The 17,700-nt window shown below is 47.1% G+C and overlaps 1 protein-coding gene and 1 long non-coding RNA gene across 2 annotated transcripts in view; one reads left to right on the top strand and one right to left on the bottom strand.

Moving 5' to 3' along the window:
* Positions 1-6,307, bottom strand: part of FXN (frataxin) — a 22,643-nt gene extending 16,336 nt beyond the window's left edge. Inside the window, exons 1-2 of the mRNA XM_018052049.1 lie at positions 6,098-6,307; positions 1,786-1,883 (exon numbers count right to left, since the gene is read on the bottom strand). Of these exons, the coding sequence (XP_017907538.1) occupies positions 1,786-1,883; positions 6,098-6,265 (266 nt within the window). The 5' untranslated portion in view covers positions 6,266-6,307. The remainder of the gene's footprint in view (positions 1-1,785; positions 1,884-6,097) is intronic.
* On the top strand, positions 6,083-17,700 carry LOC108636560. Its single transcript, XR_001918437.1, has 4 exons — positions 6,083-6,194; positions 16,174-16,637; positions 16,933-16,992; positions 17,602-17,700. It is a non-coding gene; the product is annotated as an uncharacterized LOC108636560 (long non-coding RNA).

The following is a 17,700-nucleotide window of genomic DNA, read 5'->3' as shown; positions in this document are numbered from 1 at the left end:
GTGAGCCAGGAGAAGACTAGCTGGTCTACACTGGGGAGCTGAAAGCAGTACCGAGATGGATGAGCCAAGGGGAGAAGCTAAAGCCTCTCATTAAGCCAAAAAAGGGGATCTAATTCTGTTGCAAAAAGCAGGTTAAGAGTCGTCTTTAGTGTTATGACCTCAAGGTAAATGCTCTTAGGTTGAGACAGGTGGCTGTGGGAGTGAGGATGCCAAAAATAAGTCAGTCGGAGGCGCCCATCCCGGGTGGCACTAGTGGAAAAGGACCCCCTGCCCATGCAGGAGACATAAGAGACGCAGGTTCAATCCCTGGGTCGGGAAGATCCCCTGGAGGAGGGCAAGGCAACCCACTCCAGTATTCTCGCCTGGAGAATCCATGGACGGAGGAGCCTTGTGGGCTACAGTCCATAGGGTCGCAGAGTTGGACGTGACTGAAGTGACTTAGCACATGCAGGAAGCTCCCATCCAGGTGGCTGGTACGTGAGACTGAGTAGGTCTTAAGAGATCAGATGCCTACTAGGTTTCTGAGAAAATCCTGTAATCAAAGAAAAATTAGTCTGGCCGACTGGAGCCTTATGACAGCCTGCAGAAACTGTTACTATCAGCAGGGAGAGAGGGCTGTGAAGACTGCTCACCCCCGAGGAGGGACATGTTCCACTGCCTGTGTCCCCTGAGGCCACGGGGAGGGACAGCCAGTGAGGAGCCTTCTGGGGGCAGAACTGGGGTTTCTTAGAGGGATGTCCCCCACAACCAGGGTAGAGGTTGTCCTAGGGCAGCCCAGGGGGCTCCACTGCTGCCCCCTTCAAATAAAATGTCATCTTTTACTTGGGCACGAGCTATTGATGTACTGGTTATCTTGCCCCTCTCCGTGTGTGTTTGTGTGTAGGTCAGAGAAGCAATTCCTAGACCTGGAGATAGGACTGCATGTCATCTGGGCATCTCAGCCTTCAAGGCGGATGAGGGCCTGTGGGCCTGTGGTTGCGGTCCCAGGATGTGTGTAGAAGGTTGCGGGGGCGGAGGCGGGAGTGATGTCATGCAGATTCATAGAGGGCTGGGCTGCACCAGTGCCCAGCAGCTTTCTCCCAGAACCCATCACCTCCTCCCTGCAGGACACCCACTAAACTACCTTACTGGCCTCCCCTCCTCTTAGCTGGGGCCCTGGGACCAAGTCCTTCCCACTAAAATGTGAGTGAGGGACAAACACCACTGCTAGGCCTGCCATGCCCTCGTCCATTTCTGTGGAGTGGACGGTGGACGGGATGACCCAGGCCTGACCTGCAGAGGGCAGATGCTGCAGACAGGAGACAGGAAGGCGGAAGGAGTCCGGCTCCCTGCACCATTTCACAGAGGTGCGGCCACGCCGCTCCAACAGAGAAGGGGGCCAGGTTGGAGCCATTTCAATTTTGGGTCTACTTGCTACAGAAACCTGGCCGGCCCTTAAGACTAAGATATCAAAGAGAATAACAACAAAACTCTGGAAACAGACTCAATGTCCAGCAATAGGGAATGCGTTAAATGAATTATGGCACATCCATAAAACTGAGTACTATTTCACTAAAAAGAGTATAGTGGATAGTTAGTGATGTGGGAAGATGCTTATGAGCGTTGCTGCTTAGGGAGAAGACAAGTTTTCTGTGGGATGGGTTTTGAGGTTTTTTTGTTGTTGTTAAAAAAAAAAGTGAAAAGGAAAGAAAAAGACAAGTATATGTATGTGTGCATATGTTATACATGGAGGGTTGGTGGTGGAAAGAGGAAGTGATCTCTGACATGGAAGATGCTTTGTCTTACCCAGCATCACGCAAAGTTCCTGCTGTCCTCAAATTTATCCAGCAGACACTTTGCTTTTTGACGTCCAGGGTCTGGTTGAGGCAGCGGAGGCTCAAACTCTAAAAGCCAAAGTGAAGAACATTACCATTTTCCACTACATTACAGTCCATTAATGCCCAGTTTAAATATTATTACGTGTACACTCAGGAGTAACCAGGTTAAAGTTTTCCAGACTATTTCTTCCTCGGCAATTTTTTTGCCTTCTTTTAGTGCAATACACTGCACTAGCCCAGGCTCTCTCAAGGCTGTGCTCCCCAGGGCAGTAGCCACTCACTGCATGCACCTATTCAAATGTAAATTTACTGAAGTAAGATCAAAACTGCAAAGTCAGTTCCTCGGTCTCACTAGCTACCTGTCGGGTGTCATGTGGCACAGACTCAGGACATACCTACCATCACCGGAAGTGCTGCTGGCTGGGATGGAGTGGTGCACACAGGGAGGGTGAGGAGCGTCAGCAAAGTCTTAGAATGTGACTAAAACGAGCAAGCACAAATAGCTGGATGGCCAGGATGCACCTGCAGACTGCTGCCTGACAGATCTTAATAACACGATCTGCAGGGGACTCTGTGACACACTGATTTCTTTCAATACCTAACTGCTACCTCGGAACAGTGGGGTCTGACCTATGACCAGCCAGAGAGCTGTCAGAGGGGATGGAGGCCCGAAAGGAGAGAGAAGTGGTCCAGCAGAATGGAGAGGCGGCAGGGGAGTGACGGAGAGGCGGGCTGCAGGGCTACTTCTGGGGAAGACGCCGAGGGGCCTGCAGAGGTTGGCGGCAAGGTTCACCTTCTCCAAAGGGCACCGTGGCTGCCACTAAGAGGAGGGGACAGAGGCTGTGGTTACTCTCTTGGGCCGTCGGGGCCCTGGGCAAGCTGAGAAAGGCTAAGGCTGAGACGTGAGGGAGGAGGAGGAAATGGGGGTGTAGGACACAGATAGCCATTTAAAAACACTGGCTCTGAAGGAGAAGTGAGAGAGTGGCTGTGAAAAGCACAGTATCCCACAGCACGTTGGAGTGTTCACCATCAGCTGGGTGATTCAGTCCTCACTGCCTGCCTAGGAGGGGAGTGTTGGACTGTGACAGTCGTCATTCATGACAGAGATGCCCTGTAAAGTTGGTGGATGAGCAAGTTGCTCCTGAGGGAATCATGCAGAGGTTCCTGTGAGCCTCTGGTCTCATTTTCACCAAATGATCAAGGCACAGCCTGGTTTTACACGTGTTTCTGTTTAAAGATGTCTTTATCATATATGTTGTTGATTCACTGACCCTGGACTCACAGCCAACAGCACTAAAACTCACGTTTTGAACAAAGCTTATCCAGCCCACCTGTTTCCTCCCTAAGGTCCCTCACAGCCTTCCTGCACAGAGCAACACCAGACAGCACTATGCTTGGGGCCACTTTAAACAGTGAAATTAACCAGAAAAAAAAGAAAAGCACAAAACTGCCACAAAACTAAACCATGAAGAATATGCCACAGACAGACTGTGAAAAAGATCCTCATTTCCAGTGTGGGAGCTGAAACAAGAGGGCAGGGCCTGCTGTGACCTCAGCCAGGGTCATGCGAGTGTGGGTGACTCAGGCGTTCTGCTGCTCTGGGCACATCTAGCATGACCCTGAAAGGGCCCTGCGTATTGACTTCGGGGCTGCAGATACACTACAGTGAGGAAGTGGGAGCACAAGTATAGGATCCAGGAATAAGGAAGGTCGACTGTATTTGTATTTTACAGACGAGGAATTTGAGGCACAGCAGGGTCACTTGCCTGAAGTCACACAAACACACAGATACAAAGTAGGGGAGCTGGGATCTGAACCCACGCTGTCTGGCCCCAAAGGCAAGAATCGCATCCTGGGAACCATACAGGGCTCCAGACACAGAGGGAGGGGTTTGAGAACTCCAGGCTCAGGTCAGTCAATTTCCCTTCTCTTGCGGATCTTGGCCTCTCAAATCCTAGCTGTCTTAGTCTCTCTGCTACCGTCACACAGCGTGTTTCTCTTTTGTCCTTTAATTGTGTATCTTCAATGGTTCTGATGGGAGAGATGGTCTCAAGCAAGGTACTCATTCACAGCCAGAATAGAAGACTTTATTCAGCTGTTCTGTTCAAGTTTCTTTTTTTTTAAAATGAATGAATGGAAATTTGGCGATGTCAGGTCTTAGTTGCAGCATGAGGAACCTTCGTGTTATGTCATACAAGTCTTTCATTGTAGCACGTGGGCTGTCTAGTTGTGGCAAGCAGGCTCAGTTGCTCCACAGCATGTGGGATCTTAGGGATCGACCCAGGGATCGAACCCGGGCCTCCTGCATTGCAGATTCTTTACCGATTGAGCGATCAGGGAAGCCCGACATTCCCTGGATAACTGCTTAACCTTTCAGACCTCTACTTCCTCCTCTGAAGGCAGTGGTCATGGTACCGCCTTGCAGACTGGTTATGAGGCTTCAACAAGAGGACTGCAGTACCCCAAACTTGGGGCCTGATGGTGATCAATCAGTTTGTTTTGAAGCGTGTCAGGACAGTATGGAGAGACAGGACCTCAGTGGGGGAAATCTAGCCTTTGCCCAAGGAAGAAGCCGCCCCACTCTGACTGTGGGCTGCAGATGGACTTAAGGGTGGGGAGGGCTCTGTTATAAGTGCTCCCTCTTAGGCCACCCCTCCTGCTAGAGCCCTTGGACCATGTGTCTCTGGTAGGTCTGCCCACTCGAGTGTCCAGGGCTCAGTGACTTCGTGAGCTCGGCACAAGGCCAGCGAAGGGGAGACGCTGGAGGACATACCTAGATAGTTCCACAGGCTCCAGCTCAGACCCTGGACATGACTCAACCTAGGCCACTCTGGTGAGGCTTGGCCTGGTGGCCAGCAGGGAGGCCAGCCCAGGGTCCCTTTGTCACCCTGGGCTATGTCAAACCACAAGCTTGAAGAGTGAGTCAGTTCTCATCCGCTGCTCGGAGGACAAACGGGCACAACCATTCTTGGCATCAAATGAGTTGAGTATCAGCTGGTTCCTCACTCAGCAAGGCCAGCCTGAGGACTTCACCCAAGACAAGACTCTGTTCACACACAGAAACGCCCACTGCAGCACCACTGTGAGCAGCTCCATGCCAGGCAAGAGCAGCGCAGAAGGGACAGGGTGGTGAACATGTGCAAGGGGCTCCTGCGACCAGCGTGGTCCTGACTGCCGGGTTTTCCTGAGAAGTCGGTGATTCCAACTTTGAGCGTAGGCAACCAATCCCAGGGATATTTCCAACACAGTCAAATAGCACACCTCCGTGGAAGGGGTAAGCCTAAAGTCAACTTCCAGAGCTCCATGAACAATTTGAATTGGATTTCACCTGCCTCCTTCAGCACCCACAGTCCATCCAGTGGACCAGCCACTCAGAGCTGATCTCTGCCTGCCTGCCTTCCCGCCTTTGCCCATTCACTTCTCTCCTGAAGGCCGCTCACCGCCTCCTGCTATCTGCAGACCCTGAATAAACATCACCTCTATCCTCCCGTGTAACCTCCTTAATCCCACAGTCCTTTGGGCTTCCAAGTCGTGGAGTTAACTGGGTCAGGCATTTCTTTGCAACCCGGGGGAGAGAAGTGAAATTAAATGCTGAAGACTTTATATATGTTAATTAAACCCATGCCAGCGGTAATCTCTTCCCAGAAAAACAAGCCAGGCCTCAGAGGGGTTCCGCGATTCCTCGAGGTACCTCTGCCGAGTCCAGGAGCCAGAATTTGGAACCCAGGCCCGATCCCAAAAGCCCTGCCGCTCTAGCTGCAGTGCTCCGCAACCTGACATCGTCACCTCGCTAGATGACAGCATTTCGTTCATAAAAGCCCATGCTTGAAAGCATCGCTCTGACAGTACACATTTATATCATTATACTGTTATATACACTATTTTACTGAAGCAGTTCTACATTCATAGCATGCTAGTAATATACATAGAATTCTTATATGTATATTATAGTACCTAGCATATATTACTTAAATTTAAGTTCTCGAAAAGAGAAGTGACAAGCTTAGAACTATCACTGGTCCCTAGGAGCCAGTCCCCGCCCACCTTTCCTGCTTTTCCCGCAATTGCACCGCAGGATACAATCGCCCTTTTTCGCCAGAAAGCGGAAGTCACCGGGAGAAAGGGAGACTGGGCGCTGCTCGGCCGCGCGCCGCCGCACTTTCCCCGCCCAAGCGCGGCCCCGCCGGAGCTGGGGCGGGTGCGCTGGCCCGGCGCGTCCTCGGCGTGCGCGGCCTCCCTCCAGGCGTGCGGCCTGCGCAGCTGCCGGTGCGGATACTTACGGACTGGCTGCGCTCCGGGGCCGCGGCGGTTCCGATGCGCAGGCCTTGGAGGCCGGAGAGCGAGAGGTCCTTCGCCGGCCGCGGGGGCCCGGCACTGGTAGGGGCAAAGCCCGGGAGCGCGGAGCGGGGCAGGAAACTGGCAACCGAGCGGCGCCCGAGCGTCCACATGCTCTTTGCGATCTGCGGCGGCTCCGCCCTCCTGATCAGGGAATGCCGGGCGCCACCTGGTGGTCACGGATTGCAGCCACAGCCGCAGATTCCCCTTTTCTGTTGGCTTGGGAAATGACTAGAAGTTAGACTTTAGGAAGAACTTCCCTGCATTGCTCTATCTCTTGCTTTTAACAGAAATAGAAAGTTTGTTTAATGAAAAGCACGAGGCTTAACCCTTGGGCAACGTAGTGAATGCATAACCTAGGTCCCTGACGTCGGAGACTTCAGCTTAGTGGCCCGTTGCTGGAGAATTCTATACAGAAAAGCTTTGGGAGCTGCAGTTCTGCTGTGAACTGAGTGGGATGCAGGTCTTGAAGTTGCTTGAAAGCCAGTATAGATTAAAGCAGCTAGGAGAGTACAGACAGGAGACTGCCTCCCCGGTTTAAATCTGACCTCTGCCCACTTCATACCTGTGTGACCAGTGAGTGCTAAGTCGCTTCATTCGTGTCCGACTCTTTGCGACCTGCTGGACTGTAGCCCTCCAGGTTCCTTTGTCCATGGGATTCTCCAGGCAAGAATACTGAAGTGGGTTGCCATTCCCTTCTCTAGGGGATCTTTCCCACCCAGGGATTGAAGCTGGTCTGTTGGATTGCAAGCGAATTCTTTACCGTTGAGCCAGCCAGGAAGCCCAGTGTGACCAGTCGGCAAGTTAATTAACCTCTCTGTGCCTTCTCTGTAAAATGGGGTAGAAAAGTTTCTACTACACAGGGTTGTTGTAAGGATAAAATGAGTTAATCTGTAAAGTTTTTTCTCGGACAGGCCCTGGATCCTGTTGTCTCCAAGAAATATTGTTAATACATTTTAAAATAAAATTTTACTTTGGTAGTATATTTCAAAGTAATACAAATTGTGAAAGTTCTTTCATATTTTGTATATGCTTCAGAAAATGTCAAATATGCATGCTAGAGAATATAATTTTTATGGGTAAGCTAGTGGCCACCTTGGTACTTTGTGAATAGTGGAGATAAGACACATATGTAAATACATAGGACAATGACAAATATTAAAGAGTGGCAGAGTTGCATGGGAGAGTATTTATAACTAGAGTTGGGGGCAATCAAGGAAGTCTTTATGGAGGAAGTGGCATTTGCACAGGACCTGGAAAAATAGGGTAGAGGAGATGGGATCTGACTGGCTATCTGACAGGGCATTTTTCTGGATGAGAGATGTTCTCCTGCATTCAGTTAATTCTAAGCAGCCATTTATAGAGGATCTGCTACATATATGCCGGGGAATGCTGTTAGACATCCTATTATGAACAGGAAGGCCACCCACAACGCAGAATCATACAGTCCAAAATGGCAGGGATGCTAAATCTGAGAAGCACGCATGAAGCCACGCTGGAAGAATCCATCTGAGGCAAAGGGAATTGTGTTGGTTGTTGACCTTTGCCCTGAACCCACTGCACTGACAGTGAGGCCCTTCCTCACACACTCAGAATGCAGTTATATACTTAGAGAGCTGCAGCCTTATCAACCAGTGTGCTTAGCACATTCTGGCATAGAAGGGCACCTGCTCCAACTCCCAGCAAAGCTGGTATCCCTGCCCTATCTTTTGAGTCAAGGAAACAGACTCAGCATAGCAGAACAGAAAATAGTAAGGTCTCCCAGAAATCTGTGCTTCTCCAGGTCCTGGAAGGTGGTAAAAGAGAATTGGGGACACCAGGTAAGAGATGATTTTCATGTTTAAGTCATAAACATGACTTAAGCTCCCACCCCAGCTAGTGCTTTCTGCTTTACACAGAAAGCAGTGATTTAGTGTTTTGCACAAATCATATATACTTTATACAATGTTAGGAGATTTGAAAAAATATACTCAAAAGAGAGCAAGAAATCACCCCTTGGAATAACCACAGTAAACATGTAGTGAGCATTCTTCCAGACAATGCAGGAGGTGTATTTATTTGGTCTGTTGAAGAAGGATGCAAGACGAAACTAACCTTAGTTCTTTTTTAAATACATGAGTCTACCCAACTAGAACATGAGTTACATGACAGGAAGCAGCTTGCCTTTGTTCCCTGATATGTCCCCAGAGCCAGATAAGGGCCTGGCATAGAAAAGTCCTCAATAAATATTTGTTGAATAAATTATTACTATGCAAATATTATCCATGGTACAATCAATTTTTTTTTAAGGTTTACATTTTCTTATTTATTTGGCTGCATCAGGTCTTAGTTGCAGTACCTTGGATCTTTGTTACATCATGTGGGAGCTTTTCCTTGTGGCACACCAACATTCTAAGTTGTGGTGCCCAGGCTCCAGACTGCACAGGCTCAGTACTTGTGGCCCAAGGACTTGGTTGCCTGGTAGCATGTGAGATCTTAGTTCCCTGATCAGGGATTGAACCCACGTCCCTTACTTCGCAAGGTAGATTCTCAACCACTTTACCACCAGGCAAGTCCCGCAACCAATTTTTATATTTGATACATTTTATTTCATGGAGTTTTAACTGCCTGCCCTTCACTTGTGTTGTCTGCCTTGACTGTATTCTTCCCTTCCTCAAGCTTCCCCAGCATTGTGTGAAATCCCTGGAACATCCTGTCTCAGGGAGGTTGTTCCCTCCTGCTTCAGCCTGGAATGATTCTCTTTAAGCTCCAGGGGCCTGGGCATACAATTCCATCCTGAAATTCCCCATCTGAATTCCATGCCTTCCTTTCTCTGGGGTTACTTCCTTGTTTGGATAGAGAACAAGCTCCAGAAACATTCTAAGAAAGTGTTTGGAGAGGGAAGGCATCCCTAGGTTTTCCTGGGGAAGAGAGCTGACCTTTGCTTGTCCCTGGAACTCAGCCCAGGCCCCCTCTTCACCGTTCTGTCTGCTCCCTTCCTGGTCCTTCGACTCGCCATGCCCTTCTGTCCCTCAGGCCTTTGCACTTGCTCTTCTTTCTGAATGCTCTTCCTCAGGCTCATCGCAGGGGTACCCTTCTCATCCTTCAGTCCTCAGTCTACATGTTCCCCTCTTAAAAAGCCCTTCTCAGACCACTCTACCTAACAGAGACCTTTCCCTCTACCCCCTCTCTCTCTGTCACCTCCCTCCATTGACTTCCTTTGTAGAATGTATTCTAACTGGCAAGTGCATTGTCAGTCTGGGTCTTGCTGGCTCATTGGATGTCGCCCACCCTAGAATATCAGCTCCATGTCTCTCCTGCTCACTCCTGTATCCCCCTTGCTGGGTATGGGGTCAGATAAGTAGCAGATACTTAGGAACTGTTTGCCAAATGGATGGATGAACACTGCTGCTCTGTGACCTGCTGGATAAACTTTCTGTGGAATGAGGATGATAGTGGTAGCCACCACATAGTGTGTAGTAAGAGTTAGATGAAGTAAGGAATACATTTAAAGAAATGGTTATCTGCACATAGTAAGACTCAACAATTATTCTTTTCTTTCTTTGTTTCTGAGTTCTTGGCTTAACTCTGACCCTGCTTGGGCAAACTTGAGCTAATCACAGAAGCTCCTGGGCTGTCAGAGTTTATTGAGTGCCTACATACTGTTCTAGTGCTGGAAATATGGTGATAAGCAAAATATAAATCCCTGCTCTCTTGGGACTTACATTCCAAGATGTCTGATGGTCTAAACACTTTCTCTGATATCCTGTGTCACTTAGGCACTGGAATTACCTGGCTAGGTTTTGCCTGGAGGAGGGGACGAGAACTGGCTTTCCGTGATGGTTTGGCAGATCTCCTCCAACTGTGCATGTTTGAAAGTGAGTTTGCTAGCTACGGCATGGGATCTGAAGTTATCCCCTCTGAAAGCACATCAGAACTGGAGGAGTTGGCTGACTGCCAGCAGAGCCTTCTGCCCAGAGGGCCTTGAGAGGGGCTGGGGGGAGGGGAGCAGCACAGGTGGCGGAAACATCCAGGGGCCCCACCTGCCTGGGGACAGCGTTTCTTCTGATTTGCAAACCTTTCTCTATCCTTCCAAAAACGAGTGCTGTCCCAGTTCACCATAGGTGATAAAAACTGATAGCTCCACATTCTCGCTCATTCTTGCTTGGCCTTGGGTTTCAGCTCAGTGCCTAACACTTAACACTCTGATCCAGAGCCTAACACTTAACTTCTGGCCAGGAGGTGACTTCAGCTCTGGGGAAAAACAAGCCCATTGTGTTTGCTTGGATCAATTGATAAGAGAAGTTACTGAGGATGTTCTTCTTTGACATTTGCCAGGGGCGAAGTTTCATAAAAGTGGGGTGCGTGGGTGGATGTGAAATATCAGTTTGTCCCAGGAGACTGATTATGGGGCCAGAATCTGAATCCCAGGTCTGGAATGCAGTTTAATACGTGACTTTGAATATAATGTAGATCGAGTTCATAAGATACTCAGCAAATTAATCAGTAATCCCAAAGTGTTTTTGACAATAAACACAAAACATGTGGATTATATAAGTAATATGGTAAATACTGAAACCTCCAGTGGACAGAACAAAAGAGGTTGGATTTATTTGCTGAGGAAGAGTCCCTGCAGGATCCCCCGGGGACAAGTGTGGTAGTGCTGGGTCCTTGATCTGACAGATGTGGAAAGCCTCGGACAGAGGACTCTCCTGCTACAAAAAAGTCCTAAGGGAGTCTGGCTGAGAGGACTGGAGGAGAGAAGCATAGGATAGATCTGAAATATCACTCTGAGACACTCGTTCTTGTTGAATTTGTGTCAGGGCTTCCCAAGCGGCTCAATGGGTAAAGAATCTGCCTGCAATGCAGGAGGCACAGGAGATGGGGGTTCGATCCCTGGGTCAGGAGGATCCCCTGGAGAGGGGCCACCTACTTCAGTATTCTTGCCTGGAGAATCCCATGGAGAGAGCTACATCCCTGGCAGGCTACAGTTCATAGGGTCACAAAGAGTCAGACACAACTGAGCGACTGAGCATGCCTGCAACAATAGCCCTTAAAGGCTACTCCTGATATAGTAGAAACATGTAAACTGTGGACTTAGATACGTTTTCAAAGAATAATTTAAAAAAATTAAAAAAAAAGCTAATGTCAAAATTCTCATACAAATATATGCTGAGTATGTGTTAAAAATAGAGTTGGACATAACTTCGTTACTAAATGACAGCAGCAGTTGCTTTACAATGTCGTGTTAGTTTCTGCTATATAGCAAAGTGAATCAGCTATATATATATATATATCCCCTCTTTTTTGGATTTTCTTCCAATTTAGGTCACCACAGAGCACTGAGTAGAGTTCCCTGTATTATACAGTAGGTTTTCGTTAGTTACCTATTTTATACATAATATCTATAGTGTATATGTGTCAATCCGAACCTCCCAGTTCCTTCCACCTTGCCCTTCCCCTTTTGCTATCCATACATTTGTTCTTTACATCTGTGTCTCTACTTCTGCTTTGCAAATAAAATCATCTATACCAAAAAAAAAAAAAGTGACAATCACATGAGCAGTGATTGTCTAGCAGGGAATTCAGGCTCATTTCTTGTAAAAATGGTGCAGCTGGGTGGCCCACTGTTCACCATTGAATGAAGCCCCACTGTACGCCAGCACTGTTCTAGGGGCTGATGATACAACAGCGAGCAAAGCAAGCAGAAATCTCTATCATCTTGTATTCTATTGTGTCGAGGCTGATGATAAGCGAAGTAAGGTAATGATGTGTTAGTTGGTGATAGGTGGTATGGAGAAAAATAAAGCAAGGAAGAAGGAGGGGAAGTGTAGTGGCCAGCCCCAAAGGCCCCCCTAAGAATCCCCTCAGGCACTCATACTCTTGTGTGGTTCCCTCCACAATGTACCACATTGTACCGGGGTTAGTCTGTGTGACCAATAGGATATGGTAAAAGTGATGGAATGTCACGTGTTAGATTAGGTTTTAGAAGACAGTGGCTTCCTTCTTGGGCTCGCTTTCTGGTCTTTCCCTCTAGGGGAAACTGGTTGCCATACTTTGGGGATAGGCAGCCTATGATGAGGTCCACGTGTAAGGAGCTGAGGTACCCCGTCAGTAGCTGGGGAGGAAAGGGGCTTGCCAACCGACCGCAACCTCATGAGAGACTCTGAACCAGAGCTTGGAGGAAGCCTTGTCTTCAGTGTTCTGGAGCTGAGGATGTATTTTCTGCATGGCTCCACCACTAGGCCCTGTGCTAAGTGCTTTGTTAGCACTTACAGTTTTCACACCTAATTCTCCTAACAGCCTTATGTGGTACGCTATTATTACATCCATTTTACAGATGGAGGCTCAGAGGCTAATTCATTAGTGCACAGATCCTTCAGCTAGGATATGTCTGAGCTGGGACTCACACTTGGGCCTCTAAGCTGCCATGATATTCCTCCCCTTCTTTGCTCTTTTCAAATAAGGCTAGTGATGTAACACTGATGCACTTTTCCCTTCCTTGTCCTCCAGGTCACTCCTAAATATTGACATTTATTGAGCTCTGTGATCCCCAGGCCATACTTTTCCCTCTACTTCACCTCTGGAATATCAAAGGGCAGCTTCAATATTCACAAGGATGATAGTCTATCCCACTCCAGGTTCATGGTTCTGGAATCTTGTAAGAACATTTAACTGGAGATGTACCCTTTTGACAAAGTTTAAATACATGATGGTGGTGGTTTAGTTGCTAAGTTGTGTCCGACTCTTGGGATTCCATGGACTGTAGTCTGCAAGGTTCCTCTGTCCCTGGGATTTTCTAGGTGAGAATACTGGAGTGGGTTGCCATTGCCTTCTCCAGAGGATTTTCCCAACCCAGGGATCAAACCCGGGTCTCCTGCAGTGCAGGCAGATTCTTTACCAACTGAGCTACCAGGGAAGTGCAGGATTCAATATTGTTAATTACAATCACAGCAAGTCCTGGGAACTTGTTGATCTTGCATAGCTGGCACTATATACCTGTTGAATAGTGACTCCCCCACTTCCTCTTTACAGGTCAGGTTTGTCTCTGGCCTCCTTTGTCCCCTACAAAAGATACAAACTTCTTGTTTTGTGTTGTTGTTTAATTTCTAAGTCGTGTCCAATTCTTTTGCGACCGTGTGAACTGTAGCCCACCAGGCTCTTCTGTCCATGGATTTCCCAAGCAAGAATACTGGAGTGGGTTGCCATTTCCTCCTCCAGACGGTCTTCCCAACCCAGGGATCAAATCAAATCTCTTCCATTGGCAGGCGGATTCTTTTACTGCTGAACCACCAGGGAAGCCCACAAACTTCCTGCATTGCCTTAATTCTGGAACTCAATCTCTGGTGCCATTGGCTGCCTCTTGTTTCTTTTATGTAGTTTTCTTTTGTATGAGATGCAACTAATTATTAAGATAAGGAGAGGTGGGATCTCTCACGTCTCACGTCTTTGATCCACAGGTTATGGGGCATATTGATCTTCCTGCTGGGAAAACAGATTTCAATCTAGGACACATACCCAAATGCCGTTAAGAGCCAGGCAGTCACTGAAAATGAGCAGCAGGCCCCATGGGGCACACAGCCCCTGTGGACTGCCTTTCTATTTCCTGTTCTGCTGGAGACACAAAGATAAGCGCTATTTCACTTCTTTCAACACTGACATGAAAGTCCCACAATACAAGCAGGATGATAAGCAGCAACTGTCATGGGCTCTGTGCTGTGGTGATAAGTGGGGTGGGCCAGGGAGGACTGTGGAATGCTGAGAAATGCTTGCATAAGGTGTGGCTGCAACTCAGAACTGCTGAATAGTGTCCCATGGGAATGCAGGTCTACTGTGCAGAGATATTTCAACAGACAACAGCAGTCTGGGTGATTTGGGTGTATGAAATTGACTGTCTTTTTTGTTTTTTGATGTATTGCTGATTTACAATATTGTGTTATGTTAGTTTCAGGTGTACAGCAAAGTGATTCAATTATATATGTAGTTTTTCAGATTGTTTTCTATTATAGATTATTACAAGATATTGAATATAGTTCCCTGTGCTATACAGTAAATCCTTGTTGTTTATGTATAGTAGTGTGTATCTGTTAATCCCACACTCCTCATTTATCCCCACTGCCCTTTCTTCTTTGGTAATCACAGGTTTGTTTTCTATGAAAATTGACTGATTTTTTATTATTGAAAAATAATTAAAAAATACTTTTCACGCCGGTATAGTGCAAGTCAAACAAAATGTCTGTGGGCTTATTTGGGGTCCTAAACCTTGGCTGCACATCAGGATCTTGTGGGGAGCCTTTAAAAGTGCTTATACCAAATCACACTCTGAGTCAATTAAGTCAGCCTCTTCGGAGGCAGGATCAGTCATCAATATTTTTTAAAATGTCCCAGGTGATTTCAAAGTGCAGTTAAGAGTGAGAGCTACTAGGCCCGATGACCATCGGTCTGTGACCTCTGGTTTCTAAGGGCCTGTTGCAGCAGGAGCTGTGGGTTTTCTACTCTGCCCGGGCTTTTTCTGACGTTAATTGGCAGGGGTGCCAGGTCACCAGGTGTCAGGTGCCCTGGGTGAGGCCTCCAAAGGAAGGCATCAGGTGCTCTCCCTTTCTGTTTCTCTTGAGGTCTCCAACTCTGTCATGAAATGTGGGTTTTCATGGTGATGGCAGTTCCTGAGAAACTCACAAGTTGTTTCACCTTAAATGGTAGCAAAGGCTCGTCTCATGGTGCACACTATCTGATTTAGCATCTTGTCCTGGATACAAGGGCCTCCCTGGTGGCTCAGACAGTAAAGAATCCACCTGCAACTGAGATCCAGGTTCAGTTCCTGGTTTGGGAAGATCCCCTGGAGAAGGGAATGGCAACCCACTCCAGTCAGTATTCTTGCCTGGAGAATTCCATGGACAGAGGAGCCTGGTGGGCTACAGCCTGTGGGGTCACAAAGAGTCAGACACGACTGAGTGTCTAACACACACACACACCTGGATAGAATTTCTTCCTTTTTGTTTGCTCTTTTTCTTTTGGCCACACTGTGTAGCATGTGGGGTCTTAGTTCCCAGACCAGGGATCCGCCCTGTGCCTCCTGCGCTGGAAGGCAGCATCTTAACTCCTGGACTGCTGGAGAAGTCCCATGGGTACAATTTCTTATTCAGTCACCTGGCTACACTGTCTCCGTGTTATAATGACTAGACATCACGCACCTTCCGTCACCTTGCAACTATGTGACGATGCCCGTTGGGTAGGTATACACACAAAATCATCTTCAAGGTCTTAAGACTGAGTACAGCGGGTCTCCCCAGGGACCATGGCCTGATGGTGGTGGCAACCACGGTGGGCAAATAGCAGTGCCTGATATTCCTTCCCCATCCTCGGGTGGTGGTGTTATGCCCAGAGTCCGAGTCCCCAAAACTGAGAGAATAAGACGTCCACAGCAATGCAAAAGCATAAAGGGGTTTTATTGCCAGCTTGAGCCAGGGCTCCTGTCTCATCCAGCGCAGTGGAGTCTTGAGGAGAGCCCGGCGCCCAGATTTACAGCAGTATTTAAAAGAACAAAGACAGGGAGTTGGCAAGGGTTGATTGGCTGCAGGGATTTCCTGGTATTTACTGATTGGCCAGTCATCATCCCTCTGATTGGTCAGAGTCATCATCCCTCTGATTGGCCAGAGTTACCATCGCTCTGATTGGCCAGAGTTACCATCCCCGGAAGCCCTGGAAGCATGACTCAGGGATTATTTTTGGCCTAGTGCACCTCTCTGAGCCTGTCATGGCTCTGGTGAGGTTGTAACAGTGGTAGTTCTCAGTCACTTCCTTGACTCTTGTTGTCTCATCTCTCTTGTATCACACACTTTGGCTTGCACTCTTATACCTCTTAAATCTGTGCCAGCAATTCTTAGTCTTTGCTGAGTTCCAAGCCCTTATTTTCAACAGTCTATTAGATGCTTTCACCTGAATGTCTTACAGGAACTGTGGACTCAAGGTGATCGATCCTGAATTTATTATTATTTTCAATAAATTTGTTACTCTTTCTCTCTCCATTTGCTTTTTTCTAAAGGAATTTACTGAAAGGACACACAAGAGAAGAACTGATAAACCAGAACTAAGGAGAGGAGCCCAGGACGCTTGTGGATTCAGAGCCTCAGATACACATGGATAGCCTTTCAAGAAGCTGCCTTTGGGTGATTCATTCACAGCTACCTCCAGTACACATGTGTTTCTGCTCAGATTCAGATTCCTGAGCAAGATGAACTGATTGGTGTTTCTTTGGTTATGTGCCACCCCTGACTTTAACTCCTGTGGTTGAAGATCCACCAGAATCAGACAAAACAAGCTGGGTGCTGTTACTAGGAGAAGGGAAAGAACTTCCAAGGAGCAGAAAAAGGATTTTATAAAAACCGTCCTCATCTTATTGATTTAAACATTATGCAGGTAGCAAGTAAGCGAATGCACTTGTGAAAAACCAAATAACGAAGAGTATAGAATAATACCTTACTTCTTACCTTACTCTCACCCCTAGAGGTAAGTACTACCAATTTACAGTGTCTCTATATAGATTTTTTGGATACATTTAGCTACTGTAAATTTATCTGTAAACTTATATGTATATACACAATAATATAACTCTTTCAAAATGAATATGATGTACTGCCTTCACTTAATTTACAGACCTTTACCATTTTAAAACTTACAGCGCTACTTCATATCTATTTTAACAAGTAATTCATGGTCAACATTAATTTAAAAAGTTCAGAAGTTAATAAAATGAAAAGTGTAAATTTCCTTTCTTCTAATCCACATTTTCATAAATTCCTAGTGCTGTTCCCCTGAAGTAACCACTGGCAAGTTTCTTTTATATCAGAAGAAATACTGTGAGGTAAGCAAGTAAGCAGGGCCTCCTAGGACTGCTCCATTTCTATAGACCAACATTATAATGTCAGTTATGTTTATCAGCCCATTTCCATAAATAGAGCAAAATCAATAGTATCAGTGGATGGATGACTGCCAACATTTTTGTTACAAAATGTAGTATTTGTTAAGTTACTGTCAGTAAACTTTCTCCCTCTTCTAACTTCCTGACTCCCCAAATATATCTTTTTCGTGTAACAGGGCCCAGGCCAATTTTTAAATCAACATTTTATAGATATCCTTGCTGCTTATAAATCTGACATCGAAACCGGTGTTCAAAGATCTTCATTGTGCTGCTGCTGCTGCTAAGTCGCTTCAGTCGTGTCCGACTCTGTGCGACCCCATAGACAGCAGCCCACCAGGCTCCCCCGTCCCTGGGGTTCTCCGGGCAAGAACACTGGAGTGGGTTGCCGGAAATAAACTAGAACTGGTTTGTCAAAATCCAGTTAGATAAGTGTCTCTTTTTGGACCAGAACATGCAGTATTACATGAAGATATCTTAGGAAGAAAGACATTTGCAGGTTTTTTTCTGTTTGAATTCTGGGGTAATTCTTTGTTCTCATAAAATATTTTACAGATAGAGGGGATGTTAGGTTTGATTGCTACAACCTTCTTACACCGTCGACCATTTGGAAACAGCTACATCAGCTGTAAAGAGGAGTGTCCGCTGGTGTGA

Source organism: Capra hircus, chromosome 8 (genome assembly GCF_001704415.2).
Source record: "Capra hircus breed San Clemente chromosome 8, ASM170441v1, whole genome shotgun sequence".
Classification (NCBI taxonomy): domain Eukaryota; kingdom Metazoa; phylum Chordata; class Mammalia; order Artiodactyla; family Bovidae; genus Capra; species Capra hircus.
The sequence above is the reverse complement of the archived record's forward strand: the minus strand, read 5'-3'. Positions and strand labels throughout refer to the sequence as shown.